Below are 24,959 nucleotides of genomic sequence, written 5' to 3' on the forward strand. Positions count from 1 at the left end.
AAATATATATATATTTATATATATAAAGAGACCAAATAGGAGACTACATTTTTTACTGTCAATATGTTTAACTTTGCATACTGTAGTTGTATAAAACATGCATTTTCTGGGACAATTATGAACACATCATGAATGAGCCCACATAAATTATATTTTTGTACAACTCCAAGTTAAAAAAAAAAAAAAAAAAGTCAGATTAAGTGCCTCAGAGGCCCTTTCTTCCCAGCTATCAGTTCTCAAAACACACGACTGAAATATTTACCTATACCTACAGCTATGTGCTAGAGAACCAGATTTAAAATTTTAAAATACATCTACAGTATGTTTTACTTAATGTTTGTGACAGTCCTTGGATATCGTGTTGCGAAATGTAAAAATAGTCACAGATTCTTTTTTTTTTTTTTTTTTCCAGAAATAAAAAACACATCTAGGAGAGTATGCAAAAACAAGGCAAAATGAAGTTTCATAGCACTTAATGAGGGTTAATATAAGTCAATAACTAATATTGAGGTTTGTAAAAAGGGCTGGATGAGCAGTTACAAGCAAACGGTCTAGTAATTCCAACGGTATCAGACAGTGTATCTGTAACCAACACTTCTCCACCCTTAAAACCAGTCGATATACATTCAAAATATGCTGACATTGATATACTTACTAGGTGTAAAAATAGTGCACTATTTTTTCTGCCACAAAGCAAAATTGCATCCTAAGAACTGGTAAACCTTCTTTTTTCCTTAAATAGAGAAAATGGGCAAAAAACTTGAAAAAAATTAAATTAAGGCAATTAGACGGGTAAAACAGGACTGCCCATGATGATGTAGCTGAAACTAGTATACACTTCAAACTTATACTAGCTGCTGAACATTGACATGCAGCTTCTGATAGACGTGTATGAATGATATAAACTTCAACATTATGGCTTTATACAAGTGCATAGTTGCAACTGCAATAAGTAACGGTATCTGATTAATAAGCATAAAAAAATAAAGTGGAAAGATTTTTAAAACCCTCTTGCGGTATTACAGTACAATATATATACACAGTATAATGGTCACTTCTTACAGATGCAGTCTATATCACTGTGGTGGATCTTCTTCCTGTTCTTCTTGCAGACATGCTGGTGGCATCTTTACGAAAGCTGGAAAGTCAGTTTCTTCCGTTTTAATATTCATTCCTCTCAATTCTTTTATGAAATGTAGTGTATGTGTCTTGCCAAGGAAGCTTTTGTGGAACAGAGTTTAAAAGGCTACCTAACATATCCTTTTACTATTTACCAACCATTCCTCATTTGATCAGTCACTCAGGAGAATACAGGAAAACCCTCAGAGATTAGTAATTTATATTGCAGCAAAAATGTAAACCTCTGATATATATAGCACAATCTCTCAGGAAAATATATATTTTTAATATATTTTGGGATATGTTTCAGTCTTGCCGTAACGGGAAGAAAATTATCACCTTGAACTGTGTCTGCATTCACGGAAAGCAGTTAGCTGAAAAAGAAGCAGGAAGTTTAAGTAAGTAAATGCAACAAATGTAAATCTCTCAAAAATACACTTCCTCAAGGTCTTCATTTAAGATGGGCTCATCAGCATACTTGGGAGAAACATCATTCCTCTGCATCAACAGCACTGTTACTTAAATATAGCACATCCTTACGCATTATCATCCCAACCCCCTTGTGACATATGAGGGTAAAGTACGATACGCACAATAGTCACTTCTAGAAGCTTAGTAATTTTTAAGCTTTTAATACATAAAGATGCAGTATATTTAATTAATGTAATGCTTGTTACTGTAAACACTAAGCCAGTTAAATTCTACAAGAGCTGGTATCTCAGTTAACTGAGTACACCCCTGAGGTACAGCCCTAGTGCTGCTGTCATTGCCCATTATTATATAGGGCTGAGACACACCTTACATACTATGTAAAAGAATTCTTAGGAATTTAACATTTAGGGTTTGGTGGTTTTTGGGGGGTTTTTTTGTGTAAACACAACATTGCATCAACATGTGAAATGATTAAACACTGAGAACTATAAAATAGTTATCACTATTTCCAGTACACTCGCACTGCATATTAAAGTAAGCCATGGGACAAATTAGAGCAGTAAAATGGCCATTATCTCATCTAAAGCAGTTAAGGAAACTGCATCACAGAAGCTGCAAAGCCCGTTTGTTTACGTAGTTTTCAAATGCATGGTTAGGTACCCAAGAAAGCACAGCACTGCAAAGGAAAGCCAAGTCAAACTCACTTCATAACACAGGTAGAAAAGCAAAATGCAGAACTCTGGCCATTTCATGTCTGCTAGCCATAGACAGTTTATGTTAAAAGCTTAAAAATGAAAAGTATTTGCAAATACCAATTCTGTTTCAGCTAACCATCCAACTGCTACAATCTCCCTTTCAGCATTCAAAAATTATCTGCAGAGGTTACCAGTAGCAGCACTACAGATTAGCAACTACTTTGACAACAGGAGATATTTTCTTTTTGGGCAGGCAGACATGAATTTTGAATAAAGATCTAAAATTAGAAAAATAGAAACACTGACAAAGGCAACAACATCTTTTTAATGAAAACAACTCCTCTAAAAATTCATCGACATCATGAACAGAATCTCATTTTCATTGTTTAAAATATTAAAATGAGATCTTTTATTTTCTCTGCTTTGAGAAACAAAATCTAAGACAGCATGCTGTATTCAAAGGCAAACAAATCCATTCCTCACTATTTAGATTTACCCCTTATACTTCTTCAGAAATCAAAAACATCGTCATCACCATCATCAATATCATCAACATCATCAAATGACCAATCCCAGTCCTTAAATGCCAGATCAAGTAATCTGCAACAGGAGGGTTTAATGTTTAATGTGTGTCATACTTCTATAAAAGACTTCAAAATTCCATTTGTTATCACTAAATTTTTAAATAAAAGACTGTGCTAAGGTAGGTGGGTTCCTTCCTTCACCTATCACGGAATACGAAGATTCAGTTAGAGTTCATGTAAGCCACGAATACTGTATTCACTGGAAATTTATCTCACAAATTATTCAATTCTATACAACACTTACCATATTGATTTTTCCCCCCCAAAAAGTCAGTAGAAAAGACCAACATGTACATTTAATAAAATTATCTGCTTTCCATTTTGCTGTTGTCCTTGTTGACTGAGGTGCAGTTTTACACTCTCCTGCTGTCCTTTTCCAGACAATAACACCAGACTAACAACCTTTCCAGTAAAATCAAATAATTTTGATTGCTGAACAGAACATCAAATAAAATAGTGCCATCTGAATTTACAAACAAACACAGCAGGATTTTACTACATGCCAAACACAGCGGGATTACACTATACAGCTATCCTGTCGCTCATTATTTAAAGCTAAGCACTGCCAAAAAAGAGGATGTACTTGTTCCCTGGGCGTCACTGCCTGCGCTCCTTCTATGGTCAATATGGAACAAAGCAAGCAAGCCAGGGAGACCCTGGCAGCAAATGAGTCATTTTACCTATTTTAGGCATTTATTTTGGGACGGGATGAATCATTGTCTAGAGGCATTCATCTCTTTCTGTTGTTATCAAAGGATCTTAGACAAATATCTGAAGTACTTAACTTCTCATTTGCTATAGCTACAAGAAATGAAACCCAGTCTAGTCATCTTTCCAGTGAGCTCACTGGATTTTACATCAGGATTATACACCAACCACAGCAGGAAGAGCTAGAGACCTTACCCTAACAGAGTTCAGTGTGTTCTAACTAAAACATGCCAGTGTTTAATATAGTTAATCACATGTTGTAAACAAAATGGGCTTCAGGGGTTTTTTGAGCTTTCAGGTTGTAAAGTTTTTACACTTTTAAATGTGATATATTCCTGAAAAGGCTCAATATTCATTTATTATATGAATTATGGCTATTGGAATTTGTGAATACTTAAAGAATTTATTAGATATTAAAATATATTAAAGTTTATTTTTTTTAAATTTGGAATTACCCTTTTGGCACAATCCCACTGAACAAATAAACAGAAATTGTGTTGTCTATATCAAAAACTGGTTGTCTCTTCCTTAAATCAACATGAAGAACAACAGCCATGAAGACCTTGGAGAAGCAATCAATGTGTGAGATTCCTAGCAGAGACAGCATTTATAAGACCATGCAGGTTGGAAGGGATCTATCAGGAAGTCTCCAGCCCAACCTCCTGCTCAAAGCAGGGTCAGCTACAAGGTTATCCCAGGCTGCTCAAGGCTTTGTCCTGTCAGGCCCTGAAAGCCTCCAAGGATGGAGCCTGTCCAGCCCCCCTGCCCAGCTGCCTGCGATGGCTTTTCCTTCTATCCAGGTGGAATCTCTCTTGGTACAACCGAGTCCCTTGTCTCTCACCCTCCCACCATGCAGCACTGAAGAGCCTGGCTCCATGTCTTCACACACAGGGGCAGGCTGCTATGATGCTCCCCTGGAGATGTCCTTCACCCAGGGTGAACAAGCCCAGCTTCCTCAGGTCTCTGCTCTCACCATCCTGGGTGCCTCCACTGTACTTTATCCAGTTTGTCAGTCTGGCTTGAATTTGGGGGCCCAAACGTGGAGGCAGTATTTCGCTGCAGGCTAAGGAGTGAACAGAGAGGGATAATATCTTCCCTCAATCATCTGGCTGCAGTCCCAGACCCTGCCCTGCCACCAGGGCCCACTGCTGGCTCACCTCCAGCTTGTCCCCAGATTTAACTGGCAACTACATCTTCATTCTTAATAAAGTTAGTAACAGAAAATTAATTATTCCACATGGTAAGCCCTTGCACAAAAGCTTCATAGAAGCACCAGTCACAGATAAGTTGGCCACAGCAATTACAGTAATTTTTAAGTATGTGGCTTCTAATTAAAAGTGTTTAAATCCGTACAAATTTCCACTGGTTTGACAGACCTGCATTAGTAAGGTGATAGGTGACATGACCTCACAGAACTACACTTTTCCATCTGTTAAGTACATTTGCAAAGCTAACTTGGAAAGTTTAACTGCAAAAATAAAATGGTTTACACACAAAAATATTCATCCTCCTCCTCTTCTCACCATTACAAAATATACAGATAGGAAAAAAACCCCAAACATTCAAGACTGATTTGTAGTGGAGGACCACAATTAAAAACAAGAGTAAATATTGTGTTATGAAAGCATTTTATAAAAAAGATCATGAAGATTTTAAGAAGGGTGTTATAGAAGGAAAAACATTAGTTTCAGAACACCTAAGAAGAGCTGAGGAAAAAGAATCAGAGACGTTGACAGCAAGAAACAGAATAACACTACTGAATTAGATTGTAAACACTATGCAGAAAAAAAACCATTCTACTTGTCATCAATATTTCCTTGATTCATGCTTCAAACCAATCACTAGTTTTGCACAAAGAAAATCTTCAATAATTGGTCCCTGAAAAGCATTAAATGATTAAAAACCATTTTACCTTCATGGTTATAATTAAAAAAAAAAATCTAATAATTTAAAATCCAAATTATGAGGTTTGACTTTCTTTTAAACATGTAAAGCAAATCACTATTAATTAGACTGTACGGAAGTTAGGAGGGAAGTGAAATTAAGCTACTTTGAGTCCTTTCACTATGCATTTCCACACATTAAAATACCAGTGTTTTTTTAAGATCTAACTCTTTGTAGCATAAGGCTGTTTTGGGATACCAGCAGCATCACAGTAAGAGCACACTCACACTGCATTCCCCACTGTAACTCTGGCAACTCGCCCAACCCCGTGTTCAACCAGCCAGCTCAGATATTGGTAGCAGTCTGCTCACAGAATCAAGGAGAGCAACACTGCCTAGTCACTGCCAAATTATCTCTTTAGAGAAAAATGTTAAGCCTTTGCTGAACTGTCCATTGCTGCTGGAATACTGCAACAAACAAAACAAGCCAGACCAAACTTTCCACGGCTGTCAGCAAATGGGCACTGATACAACCAAGTATTAGTTAGTACTCCAGGTGATGAGAGAAGCAAATTCAAAGAAACCCAGAAATTCTGTACAGTGCAGTCACATAAGCACTACCTGCAGAATGTTATCACTTCCACAACACAGTATGGGATTTTGCTCCTTAAAATTGATACAGTAATAGATTACTGGTTTTTGTATGGACATTTTTTTCCCAAATCAGAGGAACTTGATAAGACTATTCCTTTAGGAATCATGAGATGTGAGCATGAGTCCTTCTAGGCTGAATGAAGAATTGAAACCAATTCTCCCAACCTTTGGGAAGGGAGCTCCAGTGACGTGACCAAATGCTGACCCCAAACCTCCCACCTTCCTGCTCTCTTTCAAAAAGCACAAATGATGCTCTGACGGGTGCCTACCACTGCTGCAATGGGCTCCACACTGTGGAACCTGCATGGGCAGAGACACAGAAGTTAAACTCATCTGAACTAGCTTTTCAGTGTAGATGCCCAGAGCATGCTGTATCCTCCTTTTCTACACTAGGAGGATATGCATCCTGGAAACAACTCTTCCTAAATATCAACTGTAATGGAGTCAGACACAGACATACACATTTGGTCATCTGAAACACACTCTCAGATACAAATCTGCAATCAGATGCCTAACCTTAGAGCAGGGCAGGAATTCAAACACACACCTCAAAACCAAACAATAAAGAAATAAAAGACACCTAGTCTTTCACTATGTGTAAGGCCTTCTAGCCTGCTTTTTGAAGGCACCCAATTCTCTCCAAGGTCCATTAGAACCACAAGCACTTATCTTCATGGCTCAACTTCAAATCAGGTACAGTGGTGGCCATTTTGAAGATCATTAAACCATTTTTTCTTTTTTCCTTTTTTTTAAATCTTCACACCTCTCTCAATGACACCTTCCCAAGTTAAATCCCATTTTCCCTACCAGCTGCCAGTTCACGGGAACTATTAAACTACAGACAATGCTACAAGTTCTGCCTATTACAGGTAAGAGCAATAGGATATGTTATCAGTATGGTAGGGTTAACTAACAGGTAATGCAAGTTCTTTTACACAACAGAACACACACAGTGGCTCTTCTAATAACTTAAATGAGGTTTATAGAAGATGACATGCTAGAGATTACATATCAGAAGTCAACAACATTTGTGGTCAACTGTCCTCATCAACATATATGACATTAATTGTAGTAAAAGGTTTAAAACAATAAACTAAATAGCAGCTCTTAAGTCACCTTGGTTTGTTTGGAGGAAGCTGTCGACTTGGTCGTCTGATGGACTGGTTTGGTTGTACCTTCATGGAAGTTCTGGGAGAAGATCGAGCAAAGGGGTCTGGTGCTGGAGGCTTCTTGGGTATTTTTTTCACCAGTCGGCTCACCCATTTTTGCTGTTCTTCCGTAGAATTAGCTAACAGTAGTAGATTCTTTGCCGTTGAAATATCATAGTACACTGCAATAAGAATTTTTAAAATAGAAATGAATATTGTTATTAGTCTAAACATGTCCCCACACCAAAAATTAGTTGTCAGATTACCATACCCTCACAGTTAACACAGAGAAATCAGCAGAGAAATCAAAAGCGAAGTGAACCAGGTTTTGCTGAACTTTGTGTTTCCTGGTTGCTGACAGTGCCTCCTCCTTTTATTTAGAGGGTAACAACTTAGTACTAATGAAGATACACACTCACATGGAAAAAAGTCAAGGAAGGGTAACACAAAGAGGTGTGCCTGAGCCTAAGAAACTGTGGAGCCTGAGTCACAAGGACTAAACTTTACTGCATATCATCTACTTCATAACACCCACTAACACTATCGTTTTATATAGCAATTCAGCACAACAGACAGCGTGAGCTGCCTTACCACTACCACACTTTACTGCATGATGCTGACAACACAGCAGGGATGTACAATGTATATTGGCCATGTGCCACTGACTCACAGCAGTGAGCTGAAACTTGCGTAGACATCTTTAGAAAGGTTCTGACAGCTACATACTAACAAAAGAAAAACCTACCTGTTTCTGTTTAGTTGGTGTCAGACCACTACTAGAATCCTCAGGCCTATTAGAATGCCCTGTGACTCCACTGACTGTAGGCATATTCAAATACCTGTATTTACCTTTGCAAGGTGCTATAATCTCTTCTTTTTTATCCATATGATCTTTGTGACATTTGATATGGCAACGGCGACATTCTAGAGCAGGAGGAGGTTTAAACATATGCCACAGTGGCTTCATACAAGCTTCACAATTGGTTGGAAAGTGATAAAGTGTGGGTATAAACTCATGTCCTTTGTGACAAATGTAATTTGACTTCTCTCCCATGGGCTCTACGGGAAATTCCTGTTCCTTTTTGCTCTCTCCTTCATTAGCATATAGAATCTAAAATGAAAGAAAATAATCTCAGTACTCTTATATGACAAACAAATTAAGAGTAATCAAGTATAAAGATTGAAGAAATACTATAGAATGGATTTTTTCCAATTTATTTTTTTAGTGAATATTCCAGTAGACAAAGTTATGAAAATAGTTTTGACAATGTGCAAAATACCATCCTTGTTACACTAGAAACATTAATTTATTACTGAATACCTGGAATATCCTAGGAATTTCCTTGGCGTCTGCTCTGTACACATCAGTCTGAGTGACTGGTCGAACATGGAAGAGTTTGCTATAGGAAATTATTTCAATAATGAAAAAAAATGTTACTAATACGATAAATTTAAATTGACAGATTAATTTAGGATACAACATACCACATTAAGACTTAGAGCCATTAAAGATTTGTCAGTATAAATTTCTGATCACTTGATTAACTTCCTATCTTTCAATCTTGCACATGAACTTCTCAAAACCCTAAATAAAAAGAAGTCACAAGTATACAGCTATATTTGCAAAAAAAAATGACAGCACTGAAAACCCAACATCACGTGCCTTTAACAATTACCAGTATCTTTCAAACACAATCTTCTGCCCACGCACCAATCTCTGAATATCCACATTCTGTATTTATTAAGAAAATAAATTAACTAACTATACAATCCACATGTAAGAACATGTTGTAAATGAAAATGTACAAACACTGAAAATTATAGTCTCTCCACTACAGTTTTCTTAACATTTTTTGCTACAATGTGTATGCAAGGTAGGTCGAGCTGAGCTAGTGGATGCAGTCCAGTTGCATCAGAACTCAACAGAGCTACCTGTATGAGACTGAGCCCCACACCACCACTGCACCACTGCTCACAACTGATACTTAAGCTCCCAGCTCTGCAGGCCAAACTGCAGAAGTATGCCCCATTTGACGCTGCGCTCCCAGACTGCACCTCAAAAGGCCTTTTGTCAAAGTCTTTCCGACAAAGTTCACCTGCAAATCAGACAGAAGTAATCTCGTGATAATACTTACTCTATATCTAATACCATATAGGGATTAGATTGTTCTTTATCTTGTTCACTGTCATAGAACAGGATCTTCTTACTGCTCACAATTACGTACTGTTAAGAGACAGAAAAGGATGAAATACACATTTTAATCAAGCTCGTCAAAGATGTCACAGCAATTACCTCAGATGTCACAGCAATATTCTTCTACAATTTTATTAAATGGTAGCCAAGTGGAAAATAGTAGCACTGTATTCTAAGCCCATGATTTGCCAATAAATTCACTGTACAACAAATACAATTCTGATTACCTGATAAAACAATGTATGTTATCAGAGTAATTGATATTTAAACAGAATTAAGTACCTTTGAAGAGATAAAAATGAAAGTCTGGAAGAAAGTAAGAGAAAAGCTTTTAATTTCTATTTTACTTGGACTGGGAGTGAGACTAACTGTCATCTTATGATGCCTATTTTACATGTGGAGTTCACAACTAATAGGGATGGTACTCACAAACATCACTGTTATACTTACCAGCACTGCTAGCATTTTTCATAAAAGAGCTAGTTATCTAGAAGACCTTCTATTCCCAGAATTGTGTCAAGCGAACTGGTATGAAACTGTGCAGTTACTCTTTGGGCAAAGACCAACCAAAGAGGCTACTGAAAAGCAGTACATGAGCGAAGGCTGCACAAGGCAGATGAGTGGTTGTTAGTTTTATTCCCAATAAAGAATTTGTCAAAGGCATCTGCTTCCAAGTTCTGCCGAATTGCAGCTACGCAATACTGCTGGGAATGCTTATGGCTGAATGTACAAATGTTTGGAGATCATGAATGGCTGTTCTCATCTCTGGCTGGAAAAAGAAGAGTCTTAATCTACTACAATTGTCTTGACCTGCTCCTCTCAGGCACAGCTATACCAGCTAACATATTTTATACATTTAAGTAATAAGAGAACATATATCAAAGAAAAAATAAAGTGTTGAAAACCTGCAATAAGTTTAAAATCCAGACTACACATGAATCTTGTTGAAGATAATAAATAAGGTTTTCTTACCTTTTTAACCCATCCAAATTTTTTAGTGTTATTTCTAACAGGCAGTGATAGCCAGCCTTCCAATCTTGATTCTGATAAAAAGATACATAATAAAGAACATAAATATTCACAAAACATTATTTTTGAGACTACTGTGCATTTTAAAATAGTTTTCGAAAGTCAGTAATAAAGCAGTAGAACAAACATAAGAACATGAACTATTTAAAACCACAAGGTTTTGCAAAGTTTATCACAGTAGATATTTGTTCAGGAAAAATTAAATCTTATATTCCTGAATACAGCCAAAAAACCAACAATGCAATCATAAAAAAGTAGTAGGCACGAGGAAGAAGGGGGAAGAACAAACCTGCAATTATAGCACACACATTCTCTTTAGTATTTTTTTCAAGACTTAAAATGCTTATGTCTATCAACCTTTACCTTTTAGAACAGTATCTGAATATATTAGTACAAGCCACACAACATCCAGTTCAAGACAAAAAAACGCAAACTACCATCACCAATAATCTATATATGCTATACACCAGGTAAAATTTGAGAAGTTTAGTGTTCCAATTCATATTTTTTACTCTGACAATTTTTCTTTATTCTAATTTTGCCTAAATCTCCTAGGCTTTCTAATCCAAAATAAGTAATTTTTGGCTAATCCTTAGGCCTTGCCTAGACTCAACTGTCGTTTCACTCACATTACATTAGCACGTTAGTCAGACTGGATTTATCAACGGTATTAACAGCTCAGCTGTTGTTTGACACACATTTCAGTAGTAACCAAAAGCTCACCAGGATGACACTTCCCTAGTGCTTGGTAATACCTAGTATCACATAGCCTTTGACCTTATTTTTATAGCTGCACTCAATACAAGCATTTCCTTCCCCTATGTTTCACTAAGTGTAACTGCTGAATTGGAGTAGTACTTTCCTAATGAGTTTCCCACTCCAGCAGATAATCTCTACTGCTTCTGAGGAACCTCCACGTCAGAAATACCGAAGCCTTAAGTATTAACAAACACAAAACCATGAAAAGAGCATAAACATGCTCCAAAATTGCAAAAGCTATTTTCTTCCTCATAAGAGGGCATCTGCAGGCTCCTGCCCATGTTTAACATAGTGTAACCAATAGTTATTAGATATTCATAGAATTCTCCTTCTTTTACAGAGTCTTAAAGCAAGGTTATTTATTCAGATATGCACTGTCTTCAAAATTTATTGCTCTAAAAGCACTGCTGTTGGTGACACATTTTAATGTACATACCAAGTATCTGAAGTAGTTCTCTAACCTCATACCTGCCACTTTAAATTGTTCCTTTCAACTACATGGGATACAAAGGGTAGCAAACATAATGCTGATGCAAAAAATCCTTTCCCACATCTAGGAAGCATATGTACTTTGTTAATGGTATGGAAAAAAAAAATGCTTTAATACTTTTCCTATTTTTCTCTGTAATCTCTAATACTAACACATGAAATTGGACAAACTGAGAGTTTCTGGTTACACTTTTTCATTTCTGGTATCCATTCTATACTAATAGATCAAAGAAAGGCCAGAACCTTCCAAAATCTTCACAGTACATGCTTATAAGAACTAGGAGGGAAAAAAACAACAAAACACAACCATTGCACCTCAAATCTGCTGTCTTTATGTCAGAAAAATGTCCTAGTTTAGGTATGATTTTTATTTTAGAACAAAACAAAACCATGCAGATGCCACAACAGCCGCTAACAAGAAAAAAACATTTACTTAATAATTCTTTTATTAGAAGTCTCATAGCAAAAACCAGAGAATGAGCAAAACAGATGAAATGCATTACTCTACTCTAGTTTGATGAAGTAATGCTAATATTTCAAAACAAGTTTTGCCTTCAGTGGGAAGATATTCATACTTTAAAGGAACCTCAAGTGAAATACAGAAATTTGAATGTAATTAAATCCCCACCTGTGATGTTAACACTAAACAGAAGTTCTGTTCAACACAGTGTGTGTGTAGTCATATAAATAAATATAAAATTAGTAAAACAAAGCTCTGTTTTACCAGAGCCATGTAATTTCATCATATGCTTTATGGATCTGGAAAAATGAATAAATTTTGCTTGCCTTACCATACAAAAATGAAATATAAGGATTGAAATAAGGCAAAGCAAAGTCATACCCAGGAGACGGAATTTCTATGAGCAAGTAATGTACATTTAGATGATGAGGAGTTAGATGTCTCCACACTTCACTTAAATACAAAGATTTGACTTCTTGGCATCCAGTATCTTAGGGTCATACATATAGCTGCAGATACTGGATAAGGGCTACCTTGAAAACAAGGCCATAAGGCGCATTATTCAATGCCTTAATAAAAACTGTAGCTTTATAAATGGCAGCAAGCATCTGTAAACATTTAGAGAAAGCAGGCTAGTTATTTGTTCATGCAAACTTTTTCATGTCTTTGATGGCAATGTTTACTGCCCCTGCAGTGTGTTTACTGACAGACTTTTTTTTTTTAAAATAATGTATTAATAGTGTTAGTTCTGAAACCCAGGACACATTAAGAACAAAACCAAACAGTTCTCAGGGATGTCACCTGTGCTATCAACTTCTGTAGGGCTGTGGGAACAAGACAAAGGTTCTTCCTCTGAGTCAGAATCAGAATCGAGAAGCATGCGAGAACTGGAAGGCTTAGTGGCAATACTGACAGAGGTAGAAGAGTGCTTGTAGGTAAAAGACATGGATTCCATAGTGTGGGATTGAGTGATATGGACTAAACATAAAGCATAAAGGAGGAAAAAGGTAGAAAAGAAGTCAAAATAGAACCTCTAAGAGGAGAGTATTAGTTTTACATTTCATCAAGAAACACAGTAATTGCAAAGTAACTTAAAAGTGGAAAAAAATATTTAGTTTTAATGGGGTACAAAAGAATTTTTAAAAGAAATTTATTTAACTAAATGTAAGATGAAGTATGATTACAGACAGATTTAGTTAGTAAGTGGATAGTGATTGCTACCAAAGCATTAATAAAATGATAGAAACACCTAAAGATGAAAAGCCACAGAATCATCAAAGCGTTAATTTAATAGTTCAGCTTCTATGGTAAAACACTGATATAAAACAAATTAATGCATAAAGATTAATAAAATTAACATACCAGGGAATCCATCATCTGCCTCAGCATCTCCAGGTCCACTGCCTATGCTACTGTTGTCTAGACCAATGTGTAATGACTGTAGCTGTGACCGAAGCTGTTCAATGTCACTGTCTTTGCTGTCCAGAGTCATCTGCAGCTCAATCCGTATCTGACTCTCTTCTGCTATTTGCTGTAAGGATAAATTACAAAAATTTACCACAATACTCAGTTACTCAGTGAAAATATAAGTAGAAATTTATGAAGACTTTGTAGTCAATCTCAATATATATATACTCTGTACTTCTTTTGGTCACGGGAAATTCAGGAATAGAGACTGAATACACTGCCTTAAAGCCTGTATCAATTCAATGAGAATTACAGAAAGTGCCATCAATGTTTCTATTTGCAAAAGGATCTTACTGCCTGCATTTCGTTGATTTCCTTCTGATACTTGATCATCATTTGGGTTAACTTTTCTCGTTCAGACTTCAGTTCCATATGCAGTTTCCTATTTTCCTTCTCCTTCCGCCGTACATCAGTGTCAGCTCCACGTTTGACTGGACCCTTCCGATTCATGATCTCAGCCAATTTATTCACAGCCTGCCCATGTGGAAGAAAAAATAAAAACAAAAACCACATCAATAAATACAAAGAGTTATATTGTGAAGAAATAAAGTCTTCTCTCCTATCCACAACCAGACACTTTTAATCTAGTTGTGAACTAAGACCCTTGAATATCCAGTACTACAAAGTTGCTTTAATTCAGTGTACTACTCAAAACTGAAAAGAAGCTAATGATGCCACTTTCACTTTAAGCAAACACTTGCTCTGAACACTCCTACTCATTTAAATATTCTCTTCTGTTTCAATTAGCTAACCCAAAAATGTAACTTTTCATTAAAATATCACTTGTACTTAAAAAAAAAAAAAAAAATACAGACTAAAATCAGAAATATACTGTTTTAAGGAATTTACAGAGGAATATAATCAAGATGGAAACCAGTAAAATATGAATTCATTTGACTGAAATGAAGATTTTCGCTGGTAGACTGCATTTGGATCAGAGTTCCTCCATAATAAATTACGAGGATGCAGTTTCACTACACTGAAAGTCTACTTAGTAGAAGAAAAAAAAAAAACCCTCCAAAGCAAACAAACAAACCCAACCAAACAACAAAACAATATATTTTGTATCGGGGCAAAAGAGAATTAAATGTTAATGGTATATACAGATAGTCTACCATGGAAAATTTTCTGTTAAAATTACTTGATACATCAACACTATCTCTTAATTAATTTAGATACATTTCCTTACCTGGGTTTTCAGTGTTCTTTCATTCAACAACTGTTTCTCAAACTGTGCTTTAATATTTCCTATATTTGCTTCTTCTTCTTTTAGCTTTGTAATTTCTGTAGCAAGGTAATAACAAAAAAGAAAATCTATGAAAGCTCATCACAAAAGAAAATAGTACTATTAAAGAACAAAACCAGTTTCAAATTAAATTACATCTGGTTCAGAGAATACATACGTTCTTGTACTTCCTTCAGTTTATTGTTTAGTTCTTCTTTCTCATTAGCAAGATTAGCCACATCACTAGTTAGTGTCCTATTTGCTTCCTCCAACTACAAAACAAAAAGTAGACATGACTATGTAACAAAACACATTTGGCATATGAAAGCATTACAAAACAGAAGGAAATGCTTCAGAGTGAAACCAGGATAAGGGTTTCACTCTAGCTGTAAGAGGGGTAGGGGCACAGAAGAATGAACAGAGAGATGCATGGAAGAGATTTTTTATTATTATTTTATTCATAGAAAATAAATATTTTTAGAATGTCATATATACTTGTGTATCACTTACCTCCAAGTATGCTAAATAACAATGGAGAACTCAAATGGCAAATAAAACTCAAGCCCATGTAAAATCTACCAAAACTGTGATTCATATTACTCACAGAGGCTATGGTGGCATCTTTCTCAGTAAGTTCCTGTTTATGCCTAGCCATCATCTCTTTAATCTCCAGCTCTTTCATAATCTTCTCTTTTTCCAAATCAGAGTACTGTTCTTCAGCGATGGAACGTGCAAGTTGTTCTGAATCTGCTTTTGTCAAAGTAATCTCTAGCTGAGCAGCCAAGGAATCTCTGAAAATTATTGATACATACTATTAACTCTATTAATTTAAGAAATAGGAAGTTATACTGGGAGGGGGAGTTAAAAAAAAAAAGAATAAAAAACCAAAATGCCTTCCTAATTTTATAAATTAGTAGTACAACTAGTAAAATCTACCTCTGATCCTGTAACTCTTGTATCTTTTGCTGCATTTCTTTACAAAGTTTTGTCTTTTCCTCACATTCTTCTTTAAGTTCTCGAACTTGCGTCTTGTAAAGAGTCTAGAATTTGAAGTTGGATAGAAAAGGATGTGACTTGCACAATCAAGCTTGAAGGTACACAAAAACGATTCAAGATGACACTGTATGCAATCCTTAAATCACAGATACAACTAGAGTATAATTGTGCAATGGCTTTTCTAAATTTAACTAACTGTCATCATAATTACTAAATGTTTCAGTTATTTTACTTTTTTGTTGTTTGGGGTTTTTTTAACTTACGTATTTAGGAATGGATAGATGCATGATACACATTTTATATGTTTGTAAACATACTGTTAAAGAGACTCTCAATGTGAATACCACTATTTGATAGAAAATCAGAAGTATCGGAAATAGGAAGATTGGTAATTTTTTTTTTTTACAATTTTAGATCTTTGTCAGAGGGAGGCAGGTAAGTAGAATTTATATTTTAACCATATATATCCATTAAAACAACATGACAGTTAAAGAACAAAAAGAATTATAGGAGGAACGGAAAAAATAGATCAGAAAATCACTCAAAATAGAATTTTTTGTGAAATGGATACAAATCTAGAGCTCCAGAGGAAATGAAAGAAAAATTGTATTACTCTGTACACGCAAATGACTGTACACAGGTAAAGTGACAGACAACTGCAAGTGCATTTAATGCAGGGATTTCAAGACTGTCTCTGGTCTGTCCACAGCAGTCAACTGATCTCAACTCTCCCTTTCTCTCCTTTAATGTGTGCAACTTTTTGATCTGCTAGAACTTCAGACAGTCCTTGTCCTCACTGACCTAAAGACCACAGTGAAATCTTAGGTTTCCTTTAATTCTGAAACAAGTCTTTTGAGGTCTACCTGCAGTGCAACTGGCTGTGCACTGTTAATATAAATTAATCTCTATATGCTTTTGATGCTTTTTAAGTACAATACCTATTTGTTCTGTTGAACCTTATCACAATAAAGCAAAAACTCCCAAAAGATCTTGTATTGGGTTTGCGTGGCCAGGTTTTGGTAGTGGAGGGGCTACAGGGGTGACTTCTGTGAGAAGCTGCCAGAAGCTTAGCCAATGCCAGCTGCTCCAAGATGGACCTGTCACTGGCCAAGGCTGAGACCATCAGTAACGGTGGTAGCACCTCTGGGATAACGTATTTAAGAAGGTGAAGGAAAAACCCCAAAATGGTGCAACTGCAGCCGAAGAGAGGAGTGAGAAGGTGTGAGAGAAAGAACTCTGCAGACACCAAGGTCAGTGAAGAAGGAGAGGGAGGAGGTGCTCCAGGTGTCGGAGCAGAGATTTCCCTGTCACTTGTGGTGAAGACTGTGGTGAGGCAGGCTGTCCCCCTGCAGTCCGTGGAGGTCCATGGTGGAGCAGATGACCACTTGTAGCCTAAGACTGTGGTGAGGCAGGCTGTCCCCCTGCAGTCCGTGGAGGTCCATGGTGGAGCAGTTGACCACTTGTAGCCTGTGGAGGACCCCACACCGGAGCAGGTGGATGCCCGAAGGAGGCTGTGACCCCGTGGGAAGCCCACGCTGAAGCAGGTTCCTGCCAGGACCTGTGGCCCCATGGAGAGAGGAGCCCACGCCGGAGCAGGTTTGCTGGCAGGACTTGTGACCCCATGGGGGACCCACACTGGAGCAGTCTGTTCCTGAAGGACTGCACCCCATGGAACTGCAGCCCGTGGTAAGGACTCATGTCAGATAAGTTCGTGGCAAACTGTCTCCCATGGGAGGGACCCCATGTTGGAGCAAAAAAAAGATTGCAACCCCCGTCCCCTTGTGCCACTGGAGGGAAGAGGTAGAGAATTTGGGAGTAAAGTTGAGCCTGGGAAGAAGGGAGAGGTGGGGGGAAGGCAGTTTTAAGATTTGAGTTTTATTTCTCATTACCCTACTCTGATTTGACTGGCAATAAGTTAACTTAATTTCCACAAGTCCATTCGGTTTTGCCCATGATGGTAATTGGTGAATGATCTGCTCTGTCCTTATCTCAACCCATGAGTCTTTCCTTATGTTTTCTCTCCCTTGTCCAGTTGAGGAGGTGGAGTGATGGAGCAGCTTCGGTGGGCACCTGGCATCCAGCCAGGGCCAGCCCAACACAGATCTCACCAAGTCTGGCTTTAACGCAAAAATTTCCCTCCAAGACTTAAACACACATTTTGTCACACCACATGATTCTGAGAGTACAACTCTTCACTTCCATGCAGCAGGGAAGATACGCTGAATGCAAAAGGCTTGAGACATGCAGAAAATTATTCATAATTCAAATCATTCAAAAATGAGCTGCTTGGCTATTTCCTCCCTCTAAACTGTGTTTAGGACTCCCTTTCGAAACTGGGACACTTCTTAACATGAGCTCTTTCACACTACTCAGTGATCAAGAACAGGGAGTGACGACAAGGCTGCAGACAAGGCTGAAGACAGACACAAGAAAAGGGATTAGCTTTAGGTTAGAGATATGAAATGCCTGATGGCTGAGGAGGAAGAAGAAAAGCTAACATTGTACTTAGTAAACAGATAAAAATAAAGAAGTATAAAACATACCGAGAAATACTGCTCAGCTTCAAGTTGGTCTTGAAGCTCTTTCATTTGTCCATCTGCATCTTGACGTTCCCTAGAAAGGAATAACATACTTTAAAAGAAAAGATACAAAGATATTCCAAACCAGTCAATTAAAAAGACAGCATTCATACTTTTAAGATCTTCAGTCATTTCCTGATCAAAGTATGGTCAGTAATAAAACCTGAGGCTTCCTCTGGGTAACAGCTCTCCTTTTCATTTGTACAGCTGAGAAAACTGCAGCAATAAGAAGTCAGTTTAATACTGTTAACACACTAACTACCATAGTGTCACCTAGTTTAACCAGTAAGAGACACTAATAAAGCAAACAGTCACTGACAAGATCTTATTTCCATGTAAAAAGTCACTGATCTGACAGATTGTTTTGAGTCTTTTGTTTGCTAGAGCTTGCCTGTGAAAACATGTCTCTATTCTTTCACACACATCATTTCTTGAACTCATCTTTATTAGAACAACTCAGAAAGTCATTTAGTCCATAACAAAGAACAATATTGTAGCAGAAAAGATTTCTACCACTGTTTCACATCACAGCAACTGTCACATGTAGCCACCTTCTAGGTTATTAACTGCATCTTGCTGACAGAAAGGATAAAGCACCAGGAGATAAACCATAAGAAGTCATAAAGCTAAGAATGAGATTAATCTCACACATGTGCTAGACTTGGCTTTTCATTCACAAGAATGTTCTTCATGTTAAAAAACATTTATTTATTATCAGGTGCAAATATTACCTGTAAGACCTTGAAGAACTGCAGGGATTTAACACAATTCCTATCTGAAGGCTAAACAGATGTGTTTAAACATCTTTAGTGCCGGAGGTTTCCAATGGTTATGTTTCACAGCTCTGCATTAGTATTTATTTCCAGTTCTAATAAGCTCTCCTGAACTCATAATGACAGTAACATTCCTCTTCACTGAAGGCCTACGTTATTTAAAAAAAAACCAACTACCTAGACTTTCTATTAAATACATGTTTCTCTGAAGTCCTCACACTCTTGTTTTTAAGTTGGTTTTTTTAAGATTTTCAGGACAACAAACATACTATAAATCTACACAGTGCTGAATCACTAGGGCAAATCGTAGCTACAGTCACTGTAAATTATTTTAAACAACAATTAAGTTTTGCACTGTAGAAGACCATATTCTGTGCAGTAAATTTTAAAAATTAATACTGCTTTCAGCTTTTGCAAAAAAATAATCACAAATAAGTAACATTGTTAAAAAATATAGAGCAACCCTGCGTACTTGCGGAGTTCGTTATTTTGTTTTTCCAGACTTAATTTGATTTCCTGAAGATGGTTATTCTCCTGCTTTAACTGCTTCTCTGACATTTTCAAGGTGTTGACCTGTTGCGTTTGCATCTTGAGGTCATTTTGAGTGAGACAGCGCTTTTGCGTTTCTTGCTCTATTTTTAATGTCAGGTTTTTTACCTGAAAAATAAACAGAAACCTGTGAATTTTACAGACCTACACAGGAAAGCAACATTTAAACAATGTCTCTTATTGACTTCCTCTATACTTTTGTACAACATGCTCACATGTTTTGGTAAGTCAAAGCTGTTTCCTGAATAAAGGCATTAGCACACAATAAATAAGCTGTTTTTTCCATGTCAATCTCACAGCATTTTACATTCCAGAAGAAAAACTTTTTAACATCAATAACACTGAAGTATTTCAGAAAAATGAAACCACACTCCATAACGTACACTTTTTAAAGCTTCAAAGACAGAGAAGGAAAAAGTTGTTGCCATTTTCATTCACAAGCATTCCTAAATATAGCTATAATGGGGAAAATATTACGACAATGAAAACCAGGTTCCACTCAAGACTCCTTTTGTCATTGTTCCTTACATCTTCATTTAGTATATCCTTTTGTCTAAGGAGCTCATTGATTTTCTGTTGCGATTGTTTGAGATCACAGTCCAACATGGAGCGCTGCTTTTCAGCTTCTAACAACCGATTTTCTACTTTTTGCTTTAAAGCTCTCTCTTCCAAAAGTTTCTTCTCCATTTCTGTGAAGTAAGAGATTTAAGACATCAGTCAGTGTAAAACAGTGGATTTTGGAGGGCAAGGGGAGGAGGACGTCCATCGCATATTAACAAGAGGCAACGTGCTTATCCTTTTAACACTGAAGAGAAAGACTGCTGAAAAGTGATTCATTAAAATTTTCACAGTAAATCCACACCCAGAGGATGCTTTTGCAAGCATTCCTGACATAGGTTTTTCCTACTTTTCAGTTTCAAGATAATTTCCAGTTTATCTGCAATACATCTTAGATTTTAAAAAAGTGGATTTTTAAAAATAATCCACCTAAATCTACTGTAGTGTTGCTTTGACTATAATAATTTGAAATCATTTACAGAGTTGAAGCTGTTCAGGAACCTGATATGGTAAGTGATTCAGCCATTCTTACTGAATCATTTTGGCTTCTTTTGAACATCTGCGTGCTCAAAATGTTTATAAAAGCTCTGCAATTTGAAGGATGGGATCTGTAGGAAGCTTTTTATGTAGCTGCAACAAACATAAGCCATTTAATTCAAAAGTAAGAGCCATCTTCTTGAACCGTTTGGTAATTATCCCTCTCTCCAAGAGATTTCAATTGTCATGAGATGCACCAGAATATGGATGATGACTATGGAAGAGTAGCAAAGGCTTTGCCACTTCTAACTCTATCTGGTCTATGCATTTAAACTGTTAAGTTGCTGACATTTATTTTATCGAAGAAGACACAGAAAGGTATGAGTACACTGAGTAAGAACACAGATAAGCTCTTAACAAAAATGTTTCAAGCAGTTTTTGTAATATAAACTTAAGAAAAATTAGTTCAGAATACACTAGCACAAGAAAGGAATTAGTGGTCAGTGCAATGGAGAACCTGTTTTACCCCGAGACTAAAACAGTGAGTCTAACCTAGCAAAGCAAGGACAAAGAGACTACGACTGATTTTTATGACACTAATTGTATTTTAAAAGAACAGGGGAATCAAGGAAAAAAGCCTATACTCAGGCTTCCACTACCATTAAAAGATTACACTATCTACTTTGCATAATCCACATCAAAGGTCAACTGTTATGTCAAATACTTACCTTTCATGGCTTCAGATTTTGCTTCCTCTATAGATTCATAGATCTTATTTTTATCTGCTAATCGTGCTTTTGTGGCTTTATGTTCAGCTTCTTCTTGTTCAAGGTTCTGTTGCATAACTTTGAATTTATATGTCATATCTATTTCCATGTTGCTCTTTTCCTGTGTTAAGTAAAAAATACATTGAAATGAAACATTAAATTCATCAGGTCAAAGACAAAATTTTTGACAACAGTAAACATGCTGCTTGGAAGTGTGCTAAGAGTAGAAGAGAGAGCTCAGACTCTAAGGAGCTAACCAAGAGCTCATTTCTACAAATGTTTTTCTATGGATGGCAAAGTGCTCCAAAAATGCACAACAATATCCCCAGATGCAAACAATTATAGACCTCCTGTTTTAACAACCAAGATTCTGTAATAAGAGTGGTTCAAAGATTAAGTTTATTGGATAATTTTTTCAATACTTTAATTTCAATGACAAATTTGTAAAAAAAACCAAAACCAAACCAAAAACTTTATCTTTTGCAGTATTGAGAGTTAAAAAAACCTGCAACAGGTAAAATGAAATGTTACTACTGCACTGTTAAGCTACACACTGGAGTACATTATTATGTATAGAAGTATATCATAAGGGAAATATTATCTTTCTTCCCTCATTTCTTAAATTGCACAAACAATAAACAAAAAATTCAAGGAAAAAGAATAAACACTGAAAACAAGGTTTATTATTTGCATCGATTCCGTCTCCATGTCTCAAATAATAAAAGCGTCAACTTAAAAATTCCCTAAGGATGTAACAACAAGGTTCACTTAGAAGTGCTGTTACCTTCTCTAAATCTGTGAGTTTTTCCTGCAGTTGTCTCTTCTCCATTTCCAGTTTGGCTAATGCACTCTTCCCATTTTTTACTTCTTCTTCGAGGCTAGATATTCGACCTAAAAATGACCACAACTTCAGTGAGGCTGGGCAGAGTGTGAAAAAAAGAATGTACTTTATCTACTTAGAGATTTTTTAATTTTTTTTTTTTTTCAAATATAACAGCTTCTTATTCTAACCGTTAAGAATATTTCCCTTCAGGGTGATTTTAGAAGTTATCAATAACATTTATAAACGTTTTCACACGTTTTCTCTTAAATGTGTGCCCACACTTCCATAACAATGTATAGAACAGCACACGAATCTAAGTCACCATCTGAAGCTCAAAGAACATCGCCAAAACCTAATTTTATTTCTTAAACAAGAGGCAAGCTTAACTTCAGAAGATTTGCAACAATACCTTGTAAATCACTGATAATCTCTGATCCATGACTTCTATCTCTCCTTTCTGATTCTAGAGCTGACTGAAGATTGAGAAAGTCCTTCTCCAGTTTGAGTTTCGCATTCTCTAGCAGGCAGTTCTTATCTTGTAGTTCTCTATTATTAGCTTCCAGCTGCTGGATTTGCTTCGTGCTTTCTGTCTGGTTCTTTCTTAACCTGGCTGCAGTATCAGACTCTGACCGTAGCAAAGAATTGGCTTCATCCAACTAAAGATTGATAAAAATATACTTCAGAAACAATTTAAGTACAACAACTACAATTTCTACTACAGAATACTAGATTTTATGGATTAAAGAAATAAAAACGAGTGTATTTTAAGATTATTTTTGAATGACAAAACGTGACAAGAAAGAATGGCTTTTAAAACTCTATTAAACATTTCAATTCCCCCCACTACTAAAAGTCTGTACTTCAAACACCTATTATTTTAAAATACACACATATAAAGGTGACATGCCTGTCTTTGTAGTTGATTGATTTTCTCATTGGATATTTGAGAGTTTTGATTCCTCTTTTTTAAATCTTCAAGTTGGTCTTTCAAACTGTTAACTATAAAAAAAACAATTCAACATTGTTAATCACTGTCATGAAAAAGCTTCAATTCGAACTATAATTCATTTATTTTATCTTTTAAAAACCCACATCAAAATGGAACCCTTCAAGTGTGGTTCAACATACCCTCATTTTCCAAATTGCGTTTCTTATCTGCTTCATGTTCTGCTTTTCTCTGGTATTCTGTATTCTTATGCTGAAGAAGAGCCTTCTCTCTTTCTAACTGTCTGACTGCAGATTCTACATTCTTCCTTGAAGTTATCTGGATATATTAAAAAACAACCACCACAAATCACACACAGAAGAGTGGTATTCTTTAAATGGTAAAAAGACAGCTCATACACTCAATTTGGTTTGTAACAGAGAATGACACAGTCTATCTATTTGCCTGCCACAAATACAGCGTCTCAGAACGTGTGGTCAGATCCAGCCCAACATGACTATGGAGGAGCTTTTGCAATTTAACGACTATTTGATCATTTGGATTTGACGAGCCTGGTAAACCTGCCTTGCAGCCACTCTGGAAGCAAAGAAACATACATGCAATGTAAGGTTTTGACACGCACCTGGATGAGCAATACATCAAGTTGTATACATTCACTAAAGATAGGACAAATTTGTAGTAGCACTCAGGTGCAAAGCTGGGCAAGAAATAGTCTCCTTTTACTGACACTGTTTGAACAATGCAAAGAAAGGCCTTTCTTTTCTAGCAATGCTACTCTCACACCTTCCAATTTTTAGAATCGTACATGGGATACTTATATCACACTGTCCTCCAAATTAAAAACATGGTAAAAAACAAATTCTGGAAACAAATGTCTAATTGTAGTACAGAAATCATAACAAAAGTATTTTAGCAGTGACAACAATTTCATGCTTGTGAATAACAAGAAATCAGCTGGTACTACGTGCTATAAATACACAGCTACTCAAAAGTAATTTGCTGTTTCCTAAGGAAAAAAGCCACATACAAATGTTAAAGTTCTAATTCCAGTAAGAAAGAACTATGGACTCACCTCTTCATCTAGCTCTTTTACTATCTTCTCTAAACGAGTATTAGTAGACCTGAAGAAATTTGAAAAATATTTTTAAACCCTGTTGACTATACAGAAATTACAATGTTTGGATGTGTCTCATTAATTTTATGTAAGATACTCTATTTTCTTCAATCATATGAAACTTCAAGGACTATGGAAATCACTCAAACAATAGAGATTCTTATGTAAAGTTAAGGCAATTAAAAAAAAAAAACAAAAAAACCCCCCAGTAGTCACAGGAGAAGCAAGAATTAAGCCAAAATTTACAGCAAGGTCTGCTTGCGGGGTTGGGAATCCCCACAGTGGATTAAAATGCCTTCAAGCATTCAAAAACAAAAGGTGTAATAAAACTTCTTTATAAACATACCAAACATGTCAAAACAGTCTCACCTGTACTTCTGTTCTAGTTCATCTTTGGCTTGTAATTCGTTACTGAGCTGTTCTTCTAGCTTGCTTAGTTTTTTCTGAAACTGTGTAAAATGTCAAAAAAGCATGGCCCACATAAAAATGCTATCACATAAGATAAGCATAATTCAATCAAACAATAAAAAA

The 24,959-nt window shown here is 36.3% G+C and overlaps 1 protein-coding gene across 1 annotated transcript in view; it reads right to left on the reverse strand.

Moving 5' to 3' along the window:
- Nucleotides 1-8: 8 nt before the first annotated feature.
- ROCK2 (Rho associated coiled-coil containing protein kinase 2) overlaps nt 9-24,959 on the reverse strand; it is a 34,644-nt gene continuing 9,693 nt past the window's right edge. The window contains exons 8-30 of the mRNA XM_029086539.1: nt 24,798-24,877; nt 24,387-24,435; nt 23,497-23,632; nt 23,276-23,367; nt 22,778-23,024; nt 22,330-22,436; nt 21,507-21,666; nt 20,272-20,432; nt 19,667-19,851; nt 18,386-18,455; nt 15,783-15,886; nt 15,451-15,637; nt 15,025-15,118; nt 14,811-14,905; nt 13,916-14,095; nt 13,517-13,685; nt 12,956-13,132; nt 10,390-10,460; nt 9,359-9,447; nt 8,545-8,623; nt 8,073-8,334; nt 7,192-7,405; nt 9-1,493 (exon numbers count right to left, since the gene is read on the reverse strand). Of these exons, the coding sequence (XP_028942372.1) occupies nt 1,490-1,493; nt 7,192-7,405; nt 8,073-8,334; nt 8,545-8,623; nt 9,359-9,447; nt 10,390-10,460; nt 12,956-13,132; nt 13,517-13,685; nt 13,916-14,095; nt 14,811-14,905; nt 15,025-15,118; nt 15,451-15,637; nt 15,783-15,886; nt 18,386-18,455; nt 19,667-19,851; nt 20,272-20,432; nt 21,507-21,666; nt 22,330-22,436; nt 22,778-23,024; nt 23,276-23,367; nt 23,497-23,632; nt 24,387-24,435; nt 24,798-24,877 (3,012 nt within the window). The 3' untranslated portion in view covers nt 9-1,489. The remainder of the gene's footprint in view (nt 1,494-7,191; nt 7,406-8,072; nt 8,335-8,544; nt 8,624-9,358; nt 9,448-10,389; nt 10,461-12,955; nt 13,133-13,516; nt 13,686-13,915; nt 14,096-14,810; nt 14,906-15,024; nt 15,119-15,450; nt 15,638-15,782; nt 15,887-18,385; nt 18,456-19,666; nt 19,852-20,271; nt 20,433-21,506; nt 21,667-22,329; nt 22,437-22,777; nt 23,025-23,275; nt 23,368-23,496; nt 23,633-24,386; nt 24,436-24,797; nt 24,878-24,959) is intronic.

The sequence above is a fragment of the Antrostomus carolinensis genome, unplaced genomic scaffold (genome assembly GCF_000700745.2).
Source record: "Antrostomus carolinensis isolate BGI_N321 unplaced genomic scaffold, ASM70074v2 scaffold16010, whole genome shotgun sequence".
Classification (NCBI taxonomy): Eukaryota; Metazoa; Chordata; class Aves; order Caprimulgiformes; family Caprimulgidae; genus Antrostomus; species Antrostomus carolinensis.